The following is a 22,243-nucleotide window of genomic DNA, read 5'->3' on the forward strand; positions in this document are numbered from 1 at the left end:
AAAGAAATAGAAAGCCAGGCGGAATGGTGAGTGTAACCCTCAGAAGAAGCAGAGACAGAACTTTGTGGGACCAGAGTTCATTAGAGCAGCAGACTTGTGGAATTCTGGGCAAGGAAACTGCTTACTAAATGTCTATTGTGATCAGGCAAACGGTGACAGCATGTATTTTTTTTGTAAACAAGATTACACCCAAAATACACCTGACTCGTAACACTGATTTCTCATCCTAATGGAATCAACTCTGCAAGGCTCTGATTTTTGGCTAACTGCTCACGTCAAAGGGGCAACAATTATTTTCTGAAACGTCCTTATGTTTAATATTAGAAGTGGAGATCTTTATAACTTTCATCACCATATAATTTTGACAAGTTTCCAAGCCCCCGTCTTGGTTTATGTCCCACTCCCCACTCTCATTTTTGGACGTGTACACTTTTGGTGTGATAGCCATTTAAAAAAAAAACTAATGGGGAGCATTAGGATTAAATATACAAAAGTGCTTAGAAAGACAAGGTGGATGAGGTAATATCTTTTACTGGACCAACTTCTGTTGGCGAGAGAGACAAAATTTTGAGATACACAGAGCTCTTCTTCAGGTTTGGTAATGGTTTTGTAGCCATCATATGCAGTAACTCCTCACTTAAAGTCGTCCTGGTTAATGCTGTTTCGTTGCTGATCAATTAGGGAACATGCTCATTTAAAGTTGTGTAATGCTCCCTTCTAACATCATTTGGCAGCCGCCTGCTTTGTCTGCTGCTTGCAGGAAGAGCAGCCCGTTGCAGCTAGTTGGTGGGGGCTTGGAACCAGGGTGGACTGGTAGCCCCCTATCAGCTCCCCACTCACCTAAGTTCCCTGTGCAGTAGCTGCCTGCAGTTCAGCTGTGTCCCTCCCCCCACTGCCATGTGCTGCTCCTGCCCTCTGCCTTGGAGCTGCTCCCCGAGACTCCTGCTTGCTGTGCAGGGGGGAGGGAAGGAAGATGGGGGCTAATGTCAGGGTGTCCCCCTCCCCCCTGCTCCTGCACCCTGCTTACCCCATCTTCCATAGAGCAGGGGGGACAGAGCAGGACTTGCAGCAGCTGCCTCTCAGCAAGCTGATCTAATTAACAAGGCAGTGTACTTAAGGGAAATGTGCATATCTCCCTCCTGCTGCCTTGTGTAGAGAGTTAACCATTGAGGGTTCAGCCAATTGCTAGTTCATCATTTAGCAGTAAGGGAAATATCCCACCCTCTGACTCCTCCACCTCAACCAAGCTTCACAATCATCATCACTGTGTACCACTATTAAATTGTTTGTTTAAAACTTATACTGTGTGTGTGTATATATATATATATAATATTTTGTCTGGTGAAAAAAAATTTCCCTGGAACCTAACCCCCTCATTTACATTAATTCTTATGGGGAAAGTGGATTCGCTTAACATCATTTCGCTTAAAGTCACATTTTTCAGGAACGTAACTACAACGTTAAGTGAGGAGTTACTGTACATATTTTTCAAGATATCAAAATCCATGTGTTCAGGATATTTTGTAGCAGGCTAGTGAAATAAAAAGGACAGTTTGCACAGGTTTATCATTTATAAATTGTGGGGATGCAATGCCTTTATGACTGACATTCTTTCCATTCCAAAGAATTGTGAAACTGCAATAAAGGAGAGCCATGGCATATCTGAATAAATCTGCCCCTCCTTAACCCCTGCAACAAAAGAACTTTAATTAGAAATAAAGCTATAGTAGCATGTTTTCATATTGGATCTAAACATGACATTAAGAACACAGTTAATGCATCATTTTGTAATACAGAGGCATCCTTTAGTTTTAATCCAGTTAGAGAATTTTCAGTAATTTTTTCTTTAAACAAATGAATAGCAGAATTTCATACACAAATGTGTGCATTATAATTTAAAGGATCTGAGAAAATTGCAAAACTTTGTCATGTAATGACATTCTTTTGCTCAAGCAATTGTTTTAACAAAGGATTAATGAAAAAGTTTTACAAAATTAACTATACTATTTGTAAATTAAAATGTGTTAGCGTGTTTTATAATAGGGTATTCGTCAAAATCGTCAAATGCAGGTTGTTTTTTTTAATGTAAAAACTAGTTTTTGGAACCCTTGTATGGATTAATTTTCAATACCATTTTTTGAGAAATTGAGATATATAAGTAGAGAAAAATCTGGACACAGTTGAAGAAACACTGACATTTCTACGTAAGATTACTACTACTGTTCTCTTGATTTTATAGTTCACATCATCTACAGTCCAGTTCACACAGTCATGACTCCCCTAGCTGGGGGTTCTACGACAGCCCCTGGGCAGTGCTTAAATTGCTTCTCTTTCAGACAGTGCTTGATGATTCCCTGACATCAACTTGTACAATTGCTTGCATAATGATTTTAGGATTACAGGCTCGATACCATATTTCTTCCTCAATGTTAGCTAGTACATGCCTATTGAATAAACATTCCCTTCTCTTTCGACATCCTATTGAGCATCTTGTTTGGGTCTGGATAAGATCAGATCAGGCCCAATCCATTTGGTCCTTTGAAGCTGTCAGTGTCCAGATTCTCCAAGGTATCTGAAAAACCAATGTTCAACTGCTGAAAATTTTAAAGTATCAATGTACTTTTTTAATAATGTACTTTTAAAACATTTTATTTTGTGTGTGAAGAGACCTCTTCAGTTTGCAGTTTCAAAGAACATTGCCTCTGTATGGTCTCAATCCAAAAGGCTCTAGCCAACTAAGCTACCGTGGCCAGGTCCCCTCCAAGCACCTAACCATTCTTACATGCAGCATACCTATGACTCATCTCTGTACAACCCACTATTTGAATCTCCAGGGGTCTCCTGTCTGGGGTCCAGTCTCAAACAAAACTTGGATCAGTGGTCTTGCCTCATGCTTCTCCTCCACATTGTCCCTGTGCCCACATTGTTCAGCAGCAGCTATCTCTGTTGCTCTACTCCCATGCCATGTCTCAAACATCATTTGTGTCACTGGGATGTGTGTTCAAGTCCTTCAACTACGCTCATACAATGTCTCTTCATGAACTGCTTGACTGATGGTGTTTGTGAGGCATGCTTCAAGGCACTTCCATCTTTAATCAACAGGTCTATTCTTATCCTTTTATATACAATACTTACACAAAACCTTCTTAGCCAATAGTTTAGGGCTAGCACGTCAAAAGTCCATTGGTCTTCCTCCCTAAATACGGAGGAATTTCTGTTTAAGGGAATAGAAGAACAGGGGCTGTTGCACACTTAGTTTTGCATTATTTTTATCTCTCAAACTTTCCTGAGTCAGTTCTCTTACAGAATTAAAACCCAAACCACAACAAATTATGTGATAAATAGGTACTCGAAGTTAAATAAGTAGTTAATGGTTCTGTGTGTGTGAAAACTGACAGAAATTGTAACTGTATCCTAAGAAGCTGTAGATTTACTTTGACTGTGATCTGCATTGCCCTGAAAAGGCAAATATCCAGCCACACTGGTCTTGCTAGAAAGCCATAAACAAGGTGAAAAACTTGATGCATTTCCTTGCTGGACATAGTGTAATGCTGGGATCCAGTGCAGAATTAATGAACACAAAAGCAATGAACCAGTCAAGCCTTTTTAAAATTTGTCATTAAAATCTATACTAACACTTGATTTCAATTCTCATTGTATTTAATTTTAATCCTGTGATTAAAAAAAATTGCTGCAAAAGACAGTTGTTTTAGACAAAAGGAGGAGGGGATATGTTTCTTAAGATAGGAATAATCCTTATCTCCCTCCTTTATGCAATTACAAAGCTACAGCTTGTCTTTTTTAAAAACTTTTATATTTTATCTGCAAATGTAAGTGATATTATACTACCCCCAAAAACCTTCATTTTACAAATATCCTGTAAACCGGGGCGGGCAAACTTTTTGGCCTGAGGGCCGCATCGGGTTTCGGAAATTGTATGGAGGGCCGGTTAGGGGAGGCTGTGCCTCCCCAAATAGCCAGGTGTGGCCCCCTATCATCCCCCCCCCCCCGTTCCCCCCCCCCCGGCCCCCCTCCCCCCCCCGCCCCACCCACCCCCCCCCCCTGACTGCCCCCCCGGGACCCTTTCCCCCATTCAACCCCCCATTCCCCGCCCCACCCCCTATCCACACCCCTGCCCCCTGACCACCACCCCCGAACTCCCCTGCCCTCTATCCAACCTCCCCGCCCCCTGCCCCCTTACTGCACTGCCTGGAGCACCGGTGGCTGGCGGCACTACAGCCGCGCAGCCCAGCTGGAGCCAGCCACGCCACCACGCAGCACAGAGCACTGGGTGAGGCCTGACTCTGCAGCTGCGCTGCCCCAGGAGCTCGCAGCCCCGCCGCCCAGAGCATTGCACCAGTGGCGCAGTGAGCTGAGGCTGCGGGGGAGGGGCCTGGGGCTAGCCTCCCAGACTAGGAGGGTCCTGCGGGCAATAGTTTGCCCACCTCTGCTGTAAACTGATATTACAGAAATTTTAATCCTATTATTAAAAATACTCTTTTTGCAATTGTTAGTTTTTTAGCAGAAAGGAGGGACATTTCTTCAGATATTCCACAACACCTCCTTATTGAAGTTACACAATTCTTTAGCAAAAGGAAAAAGTAGCCCTCACAAAGGGTTTCTCCACAATATACAAATGATAAGCCTGTGTAAAACATCATTTTTATTTCACTACCCCTCTACAAATATCCTTAAGACATGGATTTTGGTTATTTTCCCTTTAAAAATGTGTGTGAGACATCTACAAAGCTGCTTCACTTACATTTAACAATGCCGTTTTTTCCCATTACCTTTAGAAGTATGTGCTACAAAGCACTTATTAATGCCCTGCTTTTTATGCTAATCTTTTAAAAGTTTATTTGTAAAACGGTACTTGGCGTGATTATGTTGAACAGAATTTACATTTTTTTTTTTTTTAAGTCAGGAAGAAATAGCATTCTTATCTCTGGTAAAGGGTTAGCAACTCGCACAAATTCATTTAAACTTAGGATGACCAGATGTCCTGATTTTATAGGGACAGTCCCGATATTTGGGATTTTGTTTTATACAGGCACCTATTACCCCCCAACCCGTCCTGATTTTTCACACTTCCTATCTGGTCACCCTATTTAAACTAGCCTCTCTAAGGCCTGGTCTACACTAGGCGTTTATGTCGACTTTAGTGCCGTTACATCGACTTAACCCTGCACCCGTCCACACCACGAGGCCATTTAGTTCGACATAGAGCTCTCTTTAAATCGATTTCTGTAATCCTCCCCAACGAGGGGAGTAGCGCTAAATTCGACATGGCCATGTCGAATTAGGCTAGGTGTGGATGGAAATCGATGCTAATAGCTCCGGGAGCTATCCCACAGTGCAACACTCTGTTGACGCTCTGGACAGCAGTCCGAGCTCGGATGCTCTGACCAGCCACACCCCGGGAAAATTTGAATTCCTTTTCCTGTCTGGGCAGTTTGAATCGCAGTTTCTGTTTGGACACCGTGGCGAGCTCAGCAGCAGTGGCAACGATGCAGAGCTCTCCAGCAGAGATGGCCGTGCAATCCCAGACTAGAAAGAGGGCCCCAGCATGGACTGATCGGGAAGTCTTGGATCTCATCGCTGTGTGGGGAGATGAGTCCGTGCTTGCCGAGCTGCGCTCCAAAAGACGGAATGCAAAGATCTACGAGAAGATCTCTAAAGCCATGGCAGAGAGAGGATACAGCCGGGATGCAACGCAGTGCCGCGTGAAAATCAAGGAGCTGAGACAAGGCTACCAGAAGACCAAAGAGGCAAACGGACGCTCCGGATCCCAGCCCCACACATCCCGTTTCTACGAGGCACTGCATTCTATCCTAGGTGCGGCCGCCACCACTACCCCACCAGTGACCGTGGACTCTGAGGATGGGATATTGTCCGCGGCCGGTTCCTCCGACATGTTAGCTGACGGGGAAGATGAGGAAGGAGATGAAGAGGACGATGCAGTCGACAGCGCTTACCACGCTGATTTCCCCGACAGCCAGGAGCTCTTCATCACCCTCACAGAGATCCCCTACCAACCGTCCCCCGCCGTTACCCCAGACACAGATTCAGGGGAAGGATCAAGCAGTAAGTGTTTTAAATATCTTAACATTTATTTATAACAGAACTTGCATATTTTAAATATTAACAATAGCTAAAGTGCTTTCAAGTATGTAAACTTTATTTATAACAGAACAGGAAGATTTAAAATATTAACAATGGGTAAAGTGCTTCTAAACATGTAAACAGGAAAGTGCAACAAAACGGGAATCTGAACAAAGGGTATCATGATTATTGTGTCTTTGGCCGCTTCAATGTATAGTCCGAACCATTTTAAGAAAATTCAACAATGTCCGCTTCATGATTACACTGCCCAAGACGCTCCACTCTTTTGTCCCTCCAAGGGCACCTAACCCAAAAACTGGTCGATGTGTCCGGGGATAGAGGCGAGATCCTCCGGGGAGAACTCCTCATAGGCCTCCTGCAGGTGTCTTTCCAGCCTAATTATCAGGTTCCTTGGCAGGGAGAGCTTATTAGGCCCCCCGTGGTAAGAAACGTTTCCCTGCCACAACGCCAGCAGGTATTCGGGGATCATGGCCTTGCACAGCATAGCAGCAAATGGCCCCGGTTTCTGCAGGCTGTCCCGAAGCATCCTCTCCTTCTGGCTCTCCGAGACCCTCAGGAGGGTGATGTCTGGCATGATGTCCTGCTTTGAATTAGGTAGGGGAAAGTTAGTATTGGGACTGCTTGCCCGTTCCTTTACAGAACTGCAACCGCCGGTTTACAGCCACGCGGTTTACAGCCGCGAGGGGCTGGGACAGGGGCAGAGTTCATGCTTGCAGGATTGCTGCCAGCAGAGACTCGCATTGCTTTCTATGTGAAAGGAGGCCAGTGCCACTCTTAAAGTTTTAAGCAGCCACAAGTCTACGGCTTACCATGTTTGCCAGCTAGACAAAGTCCGGTGTCCTGCCCCGCTCCTCAGCTCGCCACAGCAAGACCGCAGGCACTGTAGGCGAGGGCCGAAAATTCGACCTTGTCCTCAGTGCGCGTGTGATAGGTGCTCTGCATGGTCTTGTTCACAGAGAAAGACTATGTTCTCTGTTCACAGATACATTGATCTGTCTCAGGAATTCACTCCCTTTTTCCAATTCCCACAGCCACATCTGCCCAGAGGCTAGCGCACATTAGGAGGAGGAAGAAGAGGACACGGGAAGACATGTTTGCTGAACTAATAGGATGTTCCCGAACCCAGGCAGACCAGCAGACACAGTGGAGGGAGAACTTGTCCCAAATGCACCGGGCAAACATGGAACGGGAGGAGAGGTGGCGACAGGAGGACCAGCAGGCGACTCAAACGCTGCTTGGACTAATGAGGAAGCAAACGGACACGCTCCGCCGCCTTGTGGATGTTCTGCAGGACCGGAGGCAGGAGGAGAGAGCCCCGCTGCAGTCTCTCTCTAACCGCCCTGCCCCGCCACCAAGTCCCATACCCCCCTCACCCAAAGTCCAAACACGGAGGGGCGGCAGGGGCCGTGAAAACTTTCACTCCACCCCAGCGGACTGCTATAGCACTAGAAGGCTCTCATTCCCCAAAATCTGAAAAGTCCTTTCCTACCCGCCTCACACAAGACCCCGTCCAAGTTTCACCCCCCCGTTCCATGTGTGGTTGTTAATAAAAAATACGTTTCTGTTCATTACTGTTTCCATCCTCTTCTTTTGGAGGAGAGTCTGTCTGAAGGGGGGGGAAGGGGCTTGGTAATTAGACAGGACAGTCACCTTTAGCAGGGGGCAGGCCCAGAAGCAGGGCACATACACAGTGCAGTGACTAGTTACCCTGGTCAGTCTGGGAGGTGGCTTTCATGTGGTGGGGGGGGGGGGGGGGGTTGCTCTGTGACTTTGTGGCGGGGGAGGGCAGTTTAGAAACATCATTAGCATCACAACACTAAACCCAGGTTTAAAACATTCCCGCGAAAACAGTAATGAAGACAACGGTGTTCATTAGCAAAACAGAACAGATTTTATTTTTTGGGAAGGGGGTGAAGGGGATAACTGGGTAAAGAAACGGGGGCAAGTTCAGCTTCTGTGTCCACAAACTTAAAAGTCACTGGGTACCCTGCTCAGTCTTGAAACGGGCTTTCAAAGCCTCCCGGATGCACAGTGCGTCCCGCTGGGATCTTCTAATCGCCTGGCTGTCTGGCTGGGCGTAATCAGCAGCCAGGCTATTTGCCTCAACCTCCCACCCTGCCATAAAGGTCTCCCCCTTGCTCTCACAGAGATTGTGGAGCACGCAGCAAGCTGCTATAACGATGGGGATATTGGTTTCGCTGAGATCACAGCGAGTCAGTAAGCTTCTCCATCTCCCCTTGAGACGGCCAAAAGCACACTCCACCACCATTCTGCACTTGCTCAGCCGGTAGTTGAAGAGTTCTTTTTCACTGTCCAGGGCGCCAGTATAGGGCTTCATGAGCCAGGGCATTAGCGGGTAGGCTGGGTCCCCGAGGATCACTGTAGGCATCTCCACATCCCCAACAGTTATCTTGTGGTCCGGGAAGTAAATACCTTCCTGCAGCCGTCTAAACAGACCAGAGTTCCTGAAAACCCGAGCGTCATGAACCTTGCCCGGCCATCCGACGTTGATGTTGGTAAAACGTCCCCTGTGGTCCACCAGTGCTTGCAGCACCATTGAAAAGTACCCCTTTCTGTTGATGTACTGGCTGGCCTGGTGGCCCGGTCCCAGGATAGGGATGTGAGTCCCATCTATAGCCCCACCGCAGTTTGGGAATCCCATCGCGGCGAAGCCATCTATGATGGCCTGCGCGTTTCCCAGGGTCACTACCTTTGACAGCAGTACCTTCACGATTGCCTTGGCTACTTGCAGGACAACAACCCCCACGGTAGATTTGCCCACGCCAAAGTGGTTCGCGACTGACCGGTAGCTGTCCGGCGTTGCAAGCTTCCAGAGGGCTATGGCCACTCGCTTCTGGACAGTCAGGGCTGCTCGCATGCGGGTGTCCTTGCGCTTCAGGGCAGAGGACAGCAACTCACAAAGTTCCAGGAAAGTCCCCTTCCGCATGCGAAAGTTTCGCAGCCACTGGGATTCATCCCAGACCTGAAGCACTATGCGGTCCCACCAGTCCGTGCTTGTTTCCCGGGCCCAGAATCGCCGTTCAACAAAATCCACATGCCCCATTGCAAACGTGATGTCCTCGGCGCTGGGTGTCGTGGTTTCTGACAGGCGTGTGCTACTCTCGGAGTTCAGGTCCTCACTCCGCTGCCGTAGCCTCCTCGCCTGATTTCTCTCTATCTGCCTCTGTGAAAGGTGGATGATGAGCTGCGAGGCGTTGACAACGGCCACAACTGCAGCGATGGTCGCAGCGGGCTCCATGCTCGCGGTGCTGTGGCGTCCGCGCTGTCACTGACCAGAAAAGTGCGCGAACTGATTTCCCGCCGGTGCTTTTAAGGAGGGAGGGAGGGCGGGAGTGACGATTGGATGACGACAGTTACCCAAAAGCACCCTCGAGACATTTTTTTCCCCCAGAAGGCATTGGGGGCTCGACCCAGAATTCCAATGGGCAGCAGGGACTGCGGGAACTGTGGGATAGCTGCCCACAGTGCACTGCTTCCAATGTCGACGCTTTCCCTGGTAGTGTGGACTGACAAAGTCGAATTACTGTCCTTAGTGTGGACACACACGTTCGACTTTCTAATATCGATTGCACATATTCGATTTAACTAAAATCGAACTACTCTCGTAGTGTAGACATACCCTAAATTAGACTGTGTGTTTTATATACAGTAATAAGTCTTTGGAACAGTTTTTGGTTGGGGTTGCTTTTGCACAGTGGGCAATTCATTTAGGCAAACTTTTAAAAGCACAATTTTTTAAAAAGTCTGGGGTCTTTCTACACAATATCCCTAACACAAAAATCTGCATTTTTCATCTCATTCTTTTTTTAAAAGAAAATATTACTGAAATCTCTCTAATAGGGGTATGACGTTTCAGTTCTAATTCTAGAATTTAAAAAGTTCTTTTATTGCAGGAAGGGGCATATTGCTTCAGCTATGATACATCCTTACTAAAAAAACTGCTGCATTCATAGTGAGTTAGGAAAATCAAGACTCCTAGCACAAATCCCTAAAAGGCAATGGCTTTAGACAAACTTCTCACTGGTTCAGGAAAATGAATTCATTTTAATATTCTATGATGTGTCTAAAGAATATCTTCTGATTGGCTCAGCGAAGAGGTGTGGCTTGTCCAAGTCTGATTGTCCCGGAATTGCTGGTATTTAACTAGTGACAGCCATTGGGGTCAGATGCTTTTCTATTTCTATTTTAAAGCTTGCTCTCTCTGTGATAATCCACTTTAATTTCTCTCTCTGCTATTCGACCAGTGAGAGGCTTTTTTCCTTACTTGCTATTTTAAAACCCTCTATCACTTTGCGTCTTGTTTACTCTGCTTTATTTTCTCTCTTTCTGCCATCTGACTTGTAACAGGCTAGGAGGCTTTTTTTCCTTTCTTGCTGTTTTAAAACTCTCTCATTTTGTCTTGTTTAATCCCCTTTATTTTCTCTTTCTGCCTTTTTTCCTGTCCATGTAACTAACTCTTACTTTCTGATAATCCTCTGTTTTATAAATTATTTTAAAAGGGCTTAATGCTTATTTATGCTGTAGCTTATTTAAAAATACCTTAAAATGACCTTAATGTAAAAAAAAAAAAAACCCGCACAAACACCATTTATACATTTAGTCCTAATGCTCCCCAGTTAAAATTAAATTCAAAATGGCTGCCATGCTAAAAGTGTACCTGTTCAAAATTGAGACAGGAGCAGGACATAGAAGAGGGCATGGAAACCTGTCAAAATTACATTGTGATGAAAGGTACAGAGGTCTTCACTTATTAATATTAATATTAGTAAGTGTTGAATTTTTTTCTAAATTTTACCCACTATCATCACCGTAAAAATTTTCTAAGTGAATGTTCTGCTAAATAGAGCCAGAGACCCAATTAAAAATTAAAAGGAAAACCCTTGTCATGAGCACATAAAATACCAAAACTAAAGAGAATTTAGCCAAGAGAATGTTTGTGCATAAAGGAAAAGGTCCCAAGTTTTCAGAGCTAATGGTGAATCTTAGTTCTTAGGAAATTCATATGCAATTCCCATCAGGTTTTTCGACAATTCAAATAAGCATGAAAAAAATACCATGCTTCCCACACTGACAAACAGCCAGCCCTGTTGTGCGGCTGGAGAAAGGGAGTTGTGTCTCCAGGATCTAGCTGTCCCACTCCCACAACAGTGGAGAACGGTCATCCCAGTCCAAGCCACTCCCATACATCAAGGGAAAAGGGTGTTCCTGTTCTAGTAAGACCTTCCCCTCTATCCAGGGGCTTGTCCCAGTTCTAAACCTATGTGCCAAGACAGGGTATGGGAGGGTAGGATGCAAAGCCTGTTTATGTTCTAGCCAGCCATGCTCCTGAAATGTGGAAAGGAGAGGAGTGTCTCTCCGGGTTCTAGGTGGCCCTGCCCTTGACAAGAGGTCAGGGGGTGGGGTTGCGTGCGTGCATGTGTGCGCGCGCATTCAGGCTCCAGATGGCCCTAGGCGGAGGGATAGCTCTGTGGTTTGAGCATTGGTCTGCTAAACCCAGGGTTGTGAGTTCAATCCTTGAGGGGGCCATTTAGGGATCTGGGGCAAAAATCTGTCTGGGGATTGGTCCTGCTTTGAGCAGGGGGGTTGACTAGATGACCTCCTGAGGTCCCTTCCAACCCTAATATTCTATGATGACACAGGGCTGGAATGGGTAGAGTGCCAGGGTCATGCTATAGCCAGCCAGCTATAACACAAATATGGAAAGGCAGGGAATATAGATTCTAGCCTGCCCTACCTTGGCCACAGGGGAGGGACATCTTCAGGTTGTAGACAGCCCTCATGGGTGGATCACTCTGGGTTCTGTCTGGCCACATCTTGGAATTCTAACCATTTCTGCCCACAGTGCAGAAGGTGTAGGGAGAATGAGATAGTAGCAGCAAATTCAGTTTCTATAGTCTGACCCAGCCTCATGGGGGGGCATGGAGTACCTCTGTTATGGCAGGACAGTTAGGGGAGAGGCACAATATGCCCAAGTTCTATTCAGCCCTGCACCCACTACACGGAGGAATGCGTTTGGTTTCCAGCCAGACCAACCTGTCACAGGCACTGGGTAGCCCAGGTTCTAGCCAGCCCCGACCTCATCTGGGGCACACTCCAGGTTCTAGTATCCTAGAGACCAATAACTTACTGTGAAAGAATTCCTCGTAGTCAGTTCTCTCCACACAGCAAGTGTACATGCGCAGAGCCGCTATCTTAATCTTCTAGAGAGAGAGAAAACAACACCTGTAGTACCCACCAAAAGGTCGCCATGAAGTCTGGATAAGTTACACAAGCGTACACAGTGTTCTTCTATGATCAGATCCGTGTATTCATATGTTGGATTAGACACTCATTTTAATGCCCCTCCTTAAAGCCATCCCAAGGCATTTAAAAAAGAAACATGTGAAGATGGGTCTGTTTTGTCTTTTTGATTTCCTCCTATATCTCTTAATGTTGATTTATACTATTCTGAGATTAATTTTGCACAAGTCACTTTTTAAATATTTTAAAAAATAAACCATTGATGTGCCAAAAACTCATCAAAATTTCTCTTTTTAGCTTCAAATATACTCATAAAACAAGCATGTTTAAGGTGCTAAAAGAGAATCTCAGACAAAGACCTTGGTCATATAGATTTAACGTGCCCCAAGACTTGGTAGTCTTGTTTACTGCCTTCTAGTGCAACATTAGCCTGTTCATTACATTTTCTAAAAATAGGATACAGGCAGGCCTCGACTTCACGTTTAAGTTACGAGGAACGGCACTTACGACGCTTCTACATTGACACCCGGATTCGACTTATGACTATAGGTTTCGAGTTTACGACACTCGGTCCCGCAATGGAGTAGATTGTGGTTCCGAGTTCCGACTTACGACACAATTGTAAGGAACCAATTGTGTCATAAGTCCGAGGACTGTCTATATACAAATCAGAGACAGAAGAGGAAAACTCTTAACTGCTCCCTTCCACTCACCTTTGGGAAGGGACTGGGAGAAGTAGAGAATTCACAGCACTCTCCATCCACCTGCCTTTGGGACTGCTAGGGAACAATGAACCCACCATTTTAGGTGAACCCACCCCATAGGTGAACCATGAACCCACTGTACTAGTAGACCACCTAATCAGAATGTGCACTCTGCATTTTAAGACAGCACTTCAAAATACCAAAAGGTAAATTAAGTCTGATCTGACTACAAGGACACTAGGGAAATAATTTCCAAAGGAGGAGAACAGCTTTAAGGCACAATTGTTCTCCTCATTCAGTAGTCCTGAAGTTCTGCCAGAAAAATGGAAGTTTTTGACATCCAAAGCTCTCAATCAGAATTATGCCTAAACTCTTACATGCCATAACAATTACAATTTACAATAGAAAATGCAATCCACTTGAGTTCAGACTTTGTGACAACATCAATACAATGAGAGATTATCAATGCAAAATTATTTAAATTAAGATTTATGGAAATTTTGTTCTGATGTATTGTAACCACTGCACAATGACTGAAACCCATATTGTTAATATGGACCCCGTCCCATAATCAATTTTCATCCTGTCTTTATAATCCTCCATTAAATATATAATCCATTTTCCTTTGTTTTATTTATAGTCTTTTCAATTACTCTTTTCACCATAGTACCTGAAGATATTACAGACATTAATGAAATTATCCTCACAACATCCCTGTGAGACAGAGTGGCATAATCACTATTTTAGGGATTGAAAAAACTGAGGCACAAATATTAAGTGATTTGATCCAGGATGACACTGGAAATCTATAGCAGCGATCTCCAGCATTTGCCATACGTAATGTTAACTGCCAGTTATTGGAACATTCTCATTTTTTATTAATTCAGTGTGTTATCTGGAAAGAACTGAGCAGAACATATATACTCTTGAAGAATAACCGAAAAGAAACAAGCCTCTCTAAATAAAATGCATTACCCCAAACACACACAGACACCAGTAACCACTCAAGAAGGTCAGATACCCACATTTAGATCTTTAAAGGTGGACACAATTCAGTCACTCTATACAAGGGAAGTTGAGTTACACACAAACTAAACCCAGATTTCAAATCAATGTAAGATTAGCTCAAGAATTGTCATGTGATGCTCAGCACTCAAATTCTTATTTTCATTTTATTGCTATCCTCCTAGCACCTAGAGACCCCAACAAGAGTCTGAGTGTACAGTCTAAATAAGGAAGGCAAAGGGTGGATGAAATTTTACAGGTGGGAAACAGAAAGAGATTAAGTGACTTACCCAAGGTCATACAAGGAGTCTGTGGCAAACCCAGGAAATGAACCCAGGTCTCTAGAGTCCCAATCTAGACTCATAACCATAAAACCCATCCTCTCTGTAAGCTCAAGTCCCTGAACCAAAAGAAAGTGGTAACAAAGCAGAGGCAGTGTGGTCAGCCTTTGTTGGGACCAAGAGAGGAAGCAACATGCAACGCTCTTCAACAAAACCCTCTGGACAACTTGGGAGTGGTGTTCACAAGCTCCCAAAGGGAATTGCTGCCAGCTTCCATTGCTGGAGGGTAACTGTGATGTGGAAACTTTGATGGATGAATAAAGTGAGGAAATAAGTTTTTGGGAATCCAAGTGGCCTTCACTCATTTACACACCAAAATAATAAAACTCCTACTTGTGTCAATGGAGGTCTTGTGCATAAATCAAGGCAGGTTAAAGCCTTGGGCTATTATTCTCCATATTGTGTGAGAGGACTTTATATGGGTAATATGAATGTGACTGTGCACATAAATATCCCTCCCATGTCACAAAGAACCTAGTTCTCAAAACAGATGTAAAGTAACCAACTACAGGAAAATATTAAGACTACCAAAATAATTGCGTTACCCATTTGTTATATTTCAGTGGTCCTGTGAATCCCATTGCTTCTATTATCTTTGTGAAGGCACCCACTTTCTCTTCAGATGGCTGCAGAGAATCTTTTGCAGCAAGAAACTGTAAGGTAAAACAAGGTAAAATCAAATAAGACACAGAACCACATGTCCTTATCCCAGCAATTCAATCTAATCATTTTAGACAAATAAAAAATAAATTGGAAATTTTAACTTCCGTTGTAAGTTGTCTTTATAAATAATGCAGTGCACAAAACTGACATACCAGGACTCCTGAGAACACACTACACCTATACACCGATTACTCACTGATTCACTTTATTTAGAGTGATAAGAATCTGTATACACACCTCCAGCCTACTTTATTGGGGGCCTAACCAATAAATTAAAGTCGAACTGTAAAACATTAAAGATTGCCCAGACATAGATACACTAAATCACATTAGAAGAACTGAAAGACAATTACTCAAAAGTTAAAAAATGACAGAATTAACATTCTTGCAATGTGAATTTGGTTACCTTATGTATACATATTCATATATGTTAAGGAAGAAGGGACCTTTAATGATCTTATAGTCTGACCTCCTCTATTGCACAGATAATAGAATTTTACCCAATAATTTCTGTATCAAGCTTATAAATTGTGGTGGAGCTACAGTGTATTTTTAGAAGGACATCCAATCTTCATTTAAATACATCAATTGATGGACAATCCATCATATACCTTGATAAGATGTTCCAGTGATTAATTTTTCTGATAAAAATTTGCACCTTTTTAAATTTTTGTTTTATGTCACCATTTCTAATAGGTATAGTTCAGAAATCTGCTTGCATATGCTGTACCCTTCTATACCAATATTCCAGTCACATGTATTATCCCACCAAGTCTCTATGATGCCAACTCTGTCACAGCCATGATTATTCACTAGTACTTCTAGTTCTTCCTGTTTATTCCCATACTTCTTAATGCCCTGTGCTGCTATACTGACAACCTTGAATATGCATAGGCTGCCTGGGCTATATTTCAGCACTCAAAGTCAGATGCATTCATCAGCCACACCACTGAGCAGATGATGTGGCAGCAACAGCAGCTCCTCCAGCAGCAGGAGGTCTTCTACAGCAGTGGAACCAGGAAGCAGACAAAGAAAAAGAGCAACCGATAGTAAAAGACCAGTTCCTAGAGCAGGTTTACAGCATGCAGCGTCATCTCTGGGTTCAGGAAACCAGCATGGATTGGCGAGAAAGACCTGGAATGATCAGCAGCGGCGAGAACTACTAACTGTGGTATGTAACCTATCATTTAAATCAGCTTCTGTATCAGATGACTGGAGGGTAGCTAAGGTGATGCCAATATTTTTAAAAGGCTCCAGCGGCAATCCAGGCAATTACAGGCCAGTAAGCCGAACTTCACTACCAGGAAAATTTGTTCAGGACATGATGCCTGTCTTGACTGCTACTCCATTTCTCCCACATATGCCTCCATGCTTTCTTTCATACTGCCTTTCCCTTACACTGGGGAAAGACACTGTAAAAATCTGTACAGCCACTACTTTGTTCTCTTTCAAATCTCTCTTTAGAATGTAGCTCTGCCATAATGCCTACAAACCATTGCCATCTGACTAAGCCTATGCCAGTAGCAAGCTGGGATTGTTGTCAGGCATTGTATGTGAATTTTATTGTTCCTTCGTTCTCCCAACCCGCTCCCCTTCTTATATCTTGTGCACCTGTTGTATGCTGTCGTTTTCTTAGCCTGCAAGCTCTGTGGAGCAAGGACCACCAGAGTTATTATTTGCATTATGGTAATACCTAGAGGCTATCACCAAAGACAAGGACCCACTGTGCTAGGCACTGAACAAAAACATAACAGAGATGGATTCTGCCCCAATGAGGTTACAATCCAAGTATAAGACAAGAGGCCACAGTAGATGTAAAGATGCGGGGAGAAAAGGAAACAAAACAATACTGGTCAGCAGGATACGCTGTGTTCACAGCACACCATCATTAGTTACTATTACTATTTAGCATGACAGTATTAAACATTTAGTGAATAGCAAAATTTGCTATACCTCCCATTATCTCTCCCCCCCACGCCCCCCACACACACACACCAGAAAGAGAGGGGAAGCATCCTGTCCTCTTTAAAAGTGGGGGCAACACTTCTGTCTCTTTTCTCCTGAAGGAGACATGGAAGAATCTGCCCCCAATTAGTACTTCTCTTCCCATCTCAGCCCCATCCCTCACAGGGCCTTTTGTTGGACCTTTCCCAGCAGCTCCCCATCACCCAGTTGGGGAGAGAGAAAGAAACATGACACTTAGTGCTCTGCCTCCTGGAGGGATACCTTGCAGCTCTCAAATCACTGGCCTTGGTCTGTGATAATGTCTACTCTATAACATTTAATGTTCCGATTGAGTAAATTCATCCCCTGGACTATTTAAAAAAATCATCACATAGAAACATGTAAACGTAGGGCTAGAAGGGACCTTAAGAAGTCATCCAGTCCAGCCCCCCTGTTCTGAGGCAGGACCAAGTAAACCTAGACCATCCCTGACAGGTGTTTGTCCAAACTGTTCTTAAAAATCTCCAATGATGGAGATTCCACAATCTCCTTTGAAAGCCTACTCCAGAGCTTAACTATCCTTATAGTTAGAAAGTTTTTCCTAATAGCTAACCTAAAATTTCCCTTGCTGCCAATTAAGCCCATTATTTCTAGTCCTACCTTCAATGGACATGGAGAACAATTGATCACTGTCCTCTTTATAACAGCCCTTAACATATTTGAATATATTATCAGGTCCCTCCTCAGTCTTCTTTTCTCAAGACTAAACATGCCCAATTTTTAAAATCTTTCCTCATAGGACAGGTTTTCTAAACCTTTTATCATTTTTGTTGCTCTCTTCTGGACTCTCTTTAATTTGTTTACCTCTTTCCTAAAGTGTGGCACCCAGAACTGGACACAGTACTCCAGCGGAGGCCTCACCAGTGCCGAGTAGAGCAGGACAATTACCTGCCACGTCATACCTCATACTCAGAGTAGTTATCGGTCTTTGCACCCACCTTATAGTAATTTCATCTACAGGTCTGTCGCATCTTACGCTGGGGTTACGTTCCGCAGTCAGCGCGTAAAGCGAAAATTGCGTACAGTCAAAATTACATTGAGTGTAATGGCGGGCGGAATCGCCTGCACTACAGGTACAGTATTAAAATTGTTATTTTTCTCTTTTTTGTTTTTGTTTTTGCCAACCACGTAAAGCTGAAATTGCGCATGTTAAATGTGCGTAAGATGTGACAGACTTGTACAGCACATTTCCCTAGTTTGCTTATGAGAATGTCATGTGGGACTGTGTTAAATGCCTTACTAAAATCAAGATGTAGCACATCTACTGCTTCTCCTCATCCACTAGGCCAGTAATGCTGTCAAAGTTATCCTGTCACAAGTTAAAGGTCTCTGTACAGTGATTGCTACAATGAAGCCTCTGATAATAAACAATAGTATCAAACTATTCTAACCTGATCAGTGCTGTGAAGCATTCTCCTTTGCTGTGTTCTTGCACCACTGGTTTGTATCAATCCACCACATACTTTATTCAGCTGGGGTTGGCCAGTCTCATGCCTCTGCTTAAAGTGACAAAAGAGAAGTGAGAACAGTGTTGAGGAATAAGCACTAAAATTGTGTTACATTCAAACATTCACTAATTTACAGTCATAGAATTTACAGATGAAAAAGACCTATTAGGTCATCAAGCCCACCTCTCTGGGTCCAGTGAAGGTTTGTTCCCTACTGTACATTTGGTAATATTTTGAATATCCTATGGAAGGGCTGGCAGTCTCATGCATCTTAACGTCACACAATTTGTCCTGAAATTTAATCTAGATTTTCTCTCAGATTTTTGTTCCATTAATCCTAGTTATACCTCCTTGTACAACAGTAAATAATTCCTCTCTCCTTGGCATTAACACCCTTCCAATGCCAAAGACATTTTATATGGGTTGGTGATTTGATACTATAGTTATCGGAGTCTTATAAAAATGATACACCAGGTTACACAATCAGGTCAGCCCCACTCCTAAACCAGTTACTGCTTAGCCAAGCTCCACATATTTAGCTCTTATGTGAAACACAATTAGTAAACAAACATGGGTTGTGGTGTTTTCATGGCCTGCGTGACAGATTTATATCTCCATCTAATCTAGCTGAAGTGGTTCACCTTTTATCCAGTGTCTAACAGACATGGGCTTGAACAGAAATAATGACTGTGGGCTGGGGGAAAAACAGTCAGAAGAACTGTCTGAGATTTCAGCTCCCTTAATTATAGAATCATAGAAGATTAGGGTTAGAAGAGACCTCAATAGGTCATCTAGTCCAACCCCCTGCTCAAAGCAGGACTAACCCCAACTAAATCATCCCAGCCAGGTCGTTCATTTCAGTTTTACAAGATCCCTTTTTCTAGATGCTCAGGTAGCAGCACCGGCAAGAACTATCCCCCGCCACTCTCATGTGCTAGAAGACTGTGACCTTTTATTTCATACGTGAGGACCTACACAAATCCCCAATTCTTACATGCTTTAGAATAACGAAATATCCTACCTGAAGAGTGCCATAGAGCATTCTGTCCCACTGTGCTTGTGGCAAGGTTGATTGTATTAATCCACTGCATACTGTAATCCATTGAGGCATTCCAGTCTGGCACTTCTAGAATAGAGAGATCAGCAAGCACACAGTAACCAGCAGTGAAGGGGAACATCCCAGGATTCATATATTCTACTGGAAACCAGCAAAAAGAGAAGACTGCTGGAATTTCCAGCTACATTATAATTATTAGTTGTGGGCATCCAAGAAAATCAAAACAATGCAAAGGCAGCTATTCCTATCTACTTGATGGTCATCCATAACAAATTCACACAGGAATACCCTATGCTGTTTTGAAGTCATACTGTGACTTAAGAACCCCGTAATGCCAACTGGTAAGATGGTTACATAAATATACTGATTCTGGTATGTACATTCTGATTCACCAACAAATGTCATGTGAGGTCTCAAAATGAAAGCTGGTGTCAAACTGGTCATTAATATTGTTCAATGTACGTGCAGATACTATGGAAGGAGTTTTATATATACACTGAAAATGTTTGTAAAGTCTATATCAAGGTGTTGGTCACTAGCAGAGGTGAAAAACAAGTTTTCCTCCAGACAGGAGGTAAGAAATGTCCCTCTCTCTCTGGGGATGTAAATTAAACATTGTAAACTAACACATTGGATGTCTATTTACATACAAAGTCAAATGTTAACAAAGAAATGTGAAGTCAACAGGGAAGCAGCAAACAGGAAAAACAAGCCATGGGTTGTTATCCTGTCTCTGAGTACAGACAATAAACTGTGGGGGTATATATAGGAGGCAAAGCACCAAGGAAGTAAATGGGCAATGCATTTACATTCATGAAAATGGGATGTCAGCCAACCTTGACTGATAACGCTAAAGATGATTTTGGGTGAGAAACTTCTTTAGACAAGAGGTTAATTTGTTTGTTTTATACATAACCACGTTTCCAATATCCTTACTCACTATCTCCTGAATCTCTAGTCTGATATATATATTTAAAGTGAAAACAATAATAAGTTTATCAGTGCTGCTGTGATGTTAAATAACGTGCTGGTCCTGAGCTGAATCTTACAAGTTGGTCTGTGAATTGTTCCTTTGGGGACAGCAGACCTGGTATTTCTGTGAGTGTTCAGTGGATAAGGAACTAGACACTACAAGGGAATGCTTCAAAGGGACTCAGGGTCTGGGTGCACTTACTATTAACCTGCAAAGTCATTGTTTTTTTTCTTATGCTTTTATCTGACAGATTAAAGAGCCCTTTGGAACAGAATATTTTCTCTCTGTGAAGGTACTGATACACTAATCAGGTCACCTCTTCACCTTCTTTTTGGTAAGCAAAACAGATTGATACAGTCCCCTATTCTATACGTATGGCCTACAACCCTCCTTCCTAGATGTATAACTTTGTATTTGGCTGCATTAAAATATTTTGTTTAAGTAGGCACAGCTTATCAAATGACCCAGGTAACTCTGTGACATTTTCATGTACTCATCATTATTTACCACTCCACCAATCTCTCAGATCCACAAATTCTATCAGAAGTGATTTTATATTTACTTCCAATCACTGATGAAAGTGCTGAATAGTACTGGGCCTCATACTGATCCCTGCAGAACCCACTAAAAGCATGCCCATTTGATGATGATTCCCCATTGACACCTATTTCTTGAGATCTATCAGTCAGTTCTTAATCCATTTAATGCGTGCTCTAATGATACTGTATAGGTTATTTTTTTTAATCAAAATGTTGTGCTTTATAAGTCTAACACCTTACAAAAGTATAAGTATATTACAACTACCCAGTTACCTGTATTGTCAAACTTGTAATCTCAAAGAATGAGATCTTGTTTAACGATCTATTTGCCACAAAACCATGTTGACTGGCACTAATTATATTCCCATACTTTACTCTATTGATTGTATCCTGCATGAGGTTTTCCATTATTTTGCTAACTCGCCTATAGTTATCTGGATCATCCCGCTTGCCCTTTTTGAATATTGGCATGAAATAAGCACATTTACAGACCTCTAGAATTTCCTGGGCATTCCAAGATTTCTTAAAAATTAACATCACTTAGCCAGAGATGTCCTCAGCCAACTCTGTTAGGATTCTTGGGGCTACTGATTTTAAAATGTTTATCATTAGTACATGTACTACTAGTATATGTACAAGTAACAGTCAGCATGGATTTGTCAAGAACAAATCGTGTCAAACCAACCTGATAACTTGTTACCCTTGTGGATGGCGGGGAAGCAGTAGATGTAGTATATCTTGACTTTAGTAAAGCTTTTGAAACTGTCTCACATGACCTTCTCATAAACAAACTAGGGTGGGTGCAAAACTGGTTGGAAAACCATTCCCAGAGAGTAATTATCAGTGATTCAGTCATGCCGGAAGGGCATAACAAGTGGGGTCCCGCAGGGATCAGTTCTGGGTCTGGTTCTGTTCAATATCTTCATCAATGATTTAGATAATGGCATAGAGAGTACACTTATAAAGTTTACCCACGATACCAAGCTGAGAGGGGTTGCAAGTTTTCTTTGAAGGATAGGATTAAAATTCAAAATGGTCTGGAGAAACTGGAGAAATGGTCTGAAGTAAATAGGATAAAATTCAATAAGGACAAATGTAAAGTACTCCACTCAGGAAGGAACAATC

The 22,243-nt window shown here is 43.2% G+C and overlaps 1 protein-coding gene across 2 annotated transcripts in view; it reads right to left on the bottom strand.

Annotated features, from left to right (window-relative positions):
- LOC112113964 (ubiquinol-cytochrome-c reductase complex assembly factor 1) overlaps nucleotides 1-22,243 on the bottom strand; it is a 90,752-nt gene that overhangs the window by 65,547 nt on the left and 2,962 nt on the right. Inside the window, exons 2-5 of one of the 2 annotated variants that reach the window (XM_024210448.1) lie at nucleotides 19,571-19,675; nucleotides 18,493-18,597; nucleotides 14,980-15,087; nucleotides 12,272-12,344 (exon numbers count right to left, since the gene is read on the bottom strand). In XM_024210448.1, the coding sequence (XP_024066216.1) occupies nucleotides 12,272-12,344; nucleotides 14,980-15,087; nucleotides 18,493-18,597; nucleotides 19,571-19,675 (391 nt within the window). Of the gene's footprint in view, nucleotides 1-12,271; nucleotides 12,345-14,979; nucleotides 15,088-18,492; nucleotides 18,601-19,570; nucleotides 19,676-22,243 lie in introns of both variants that reach the window. The other variant, XM_024210447.1, reaches the window with a different exon arrangement.

The sequence above is a fragment of the Terrapene carolina genome, unplaced genomic scaffold (assembly GCF_002925995.2).
Source record: "Terrapene carolina triunguis isolate 2854851 unplaced genomic scaffold, T_m_triunguis-2.0 Scaffold233, whole genome shotgun sequence".
NCBI lineage: Eukaryota > Metazoa > Chordata > Testudines > Emydidae > Terrapene > Terrapene triunguis.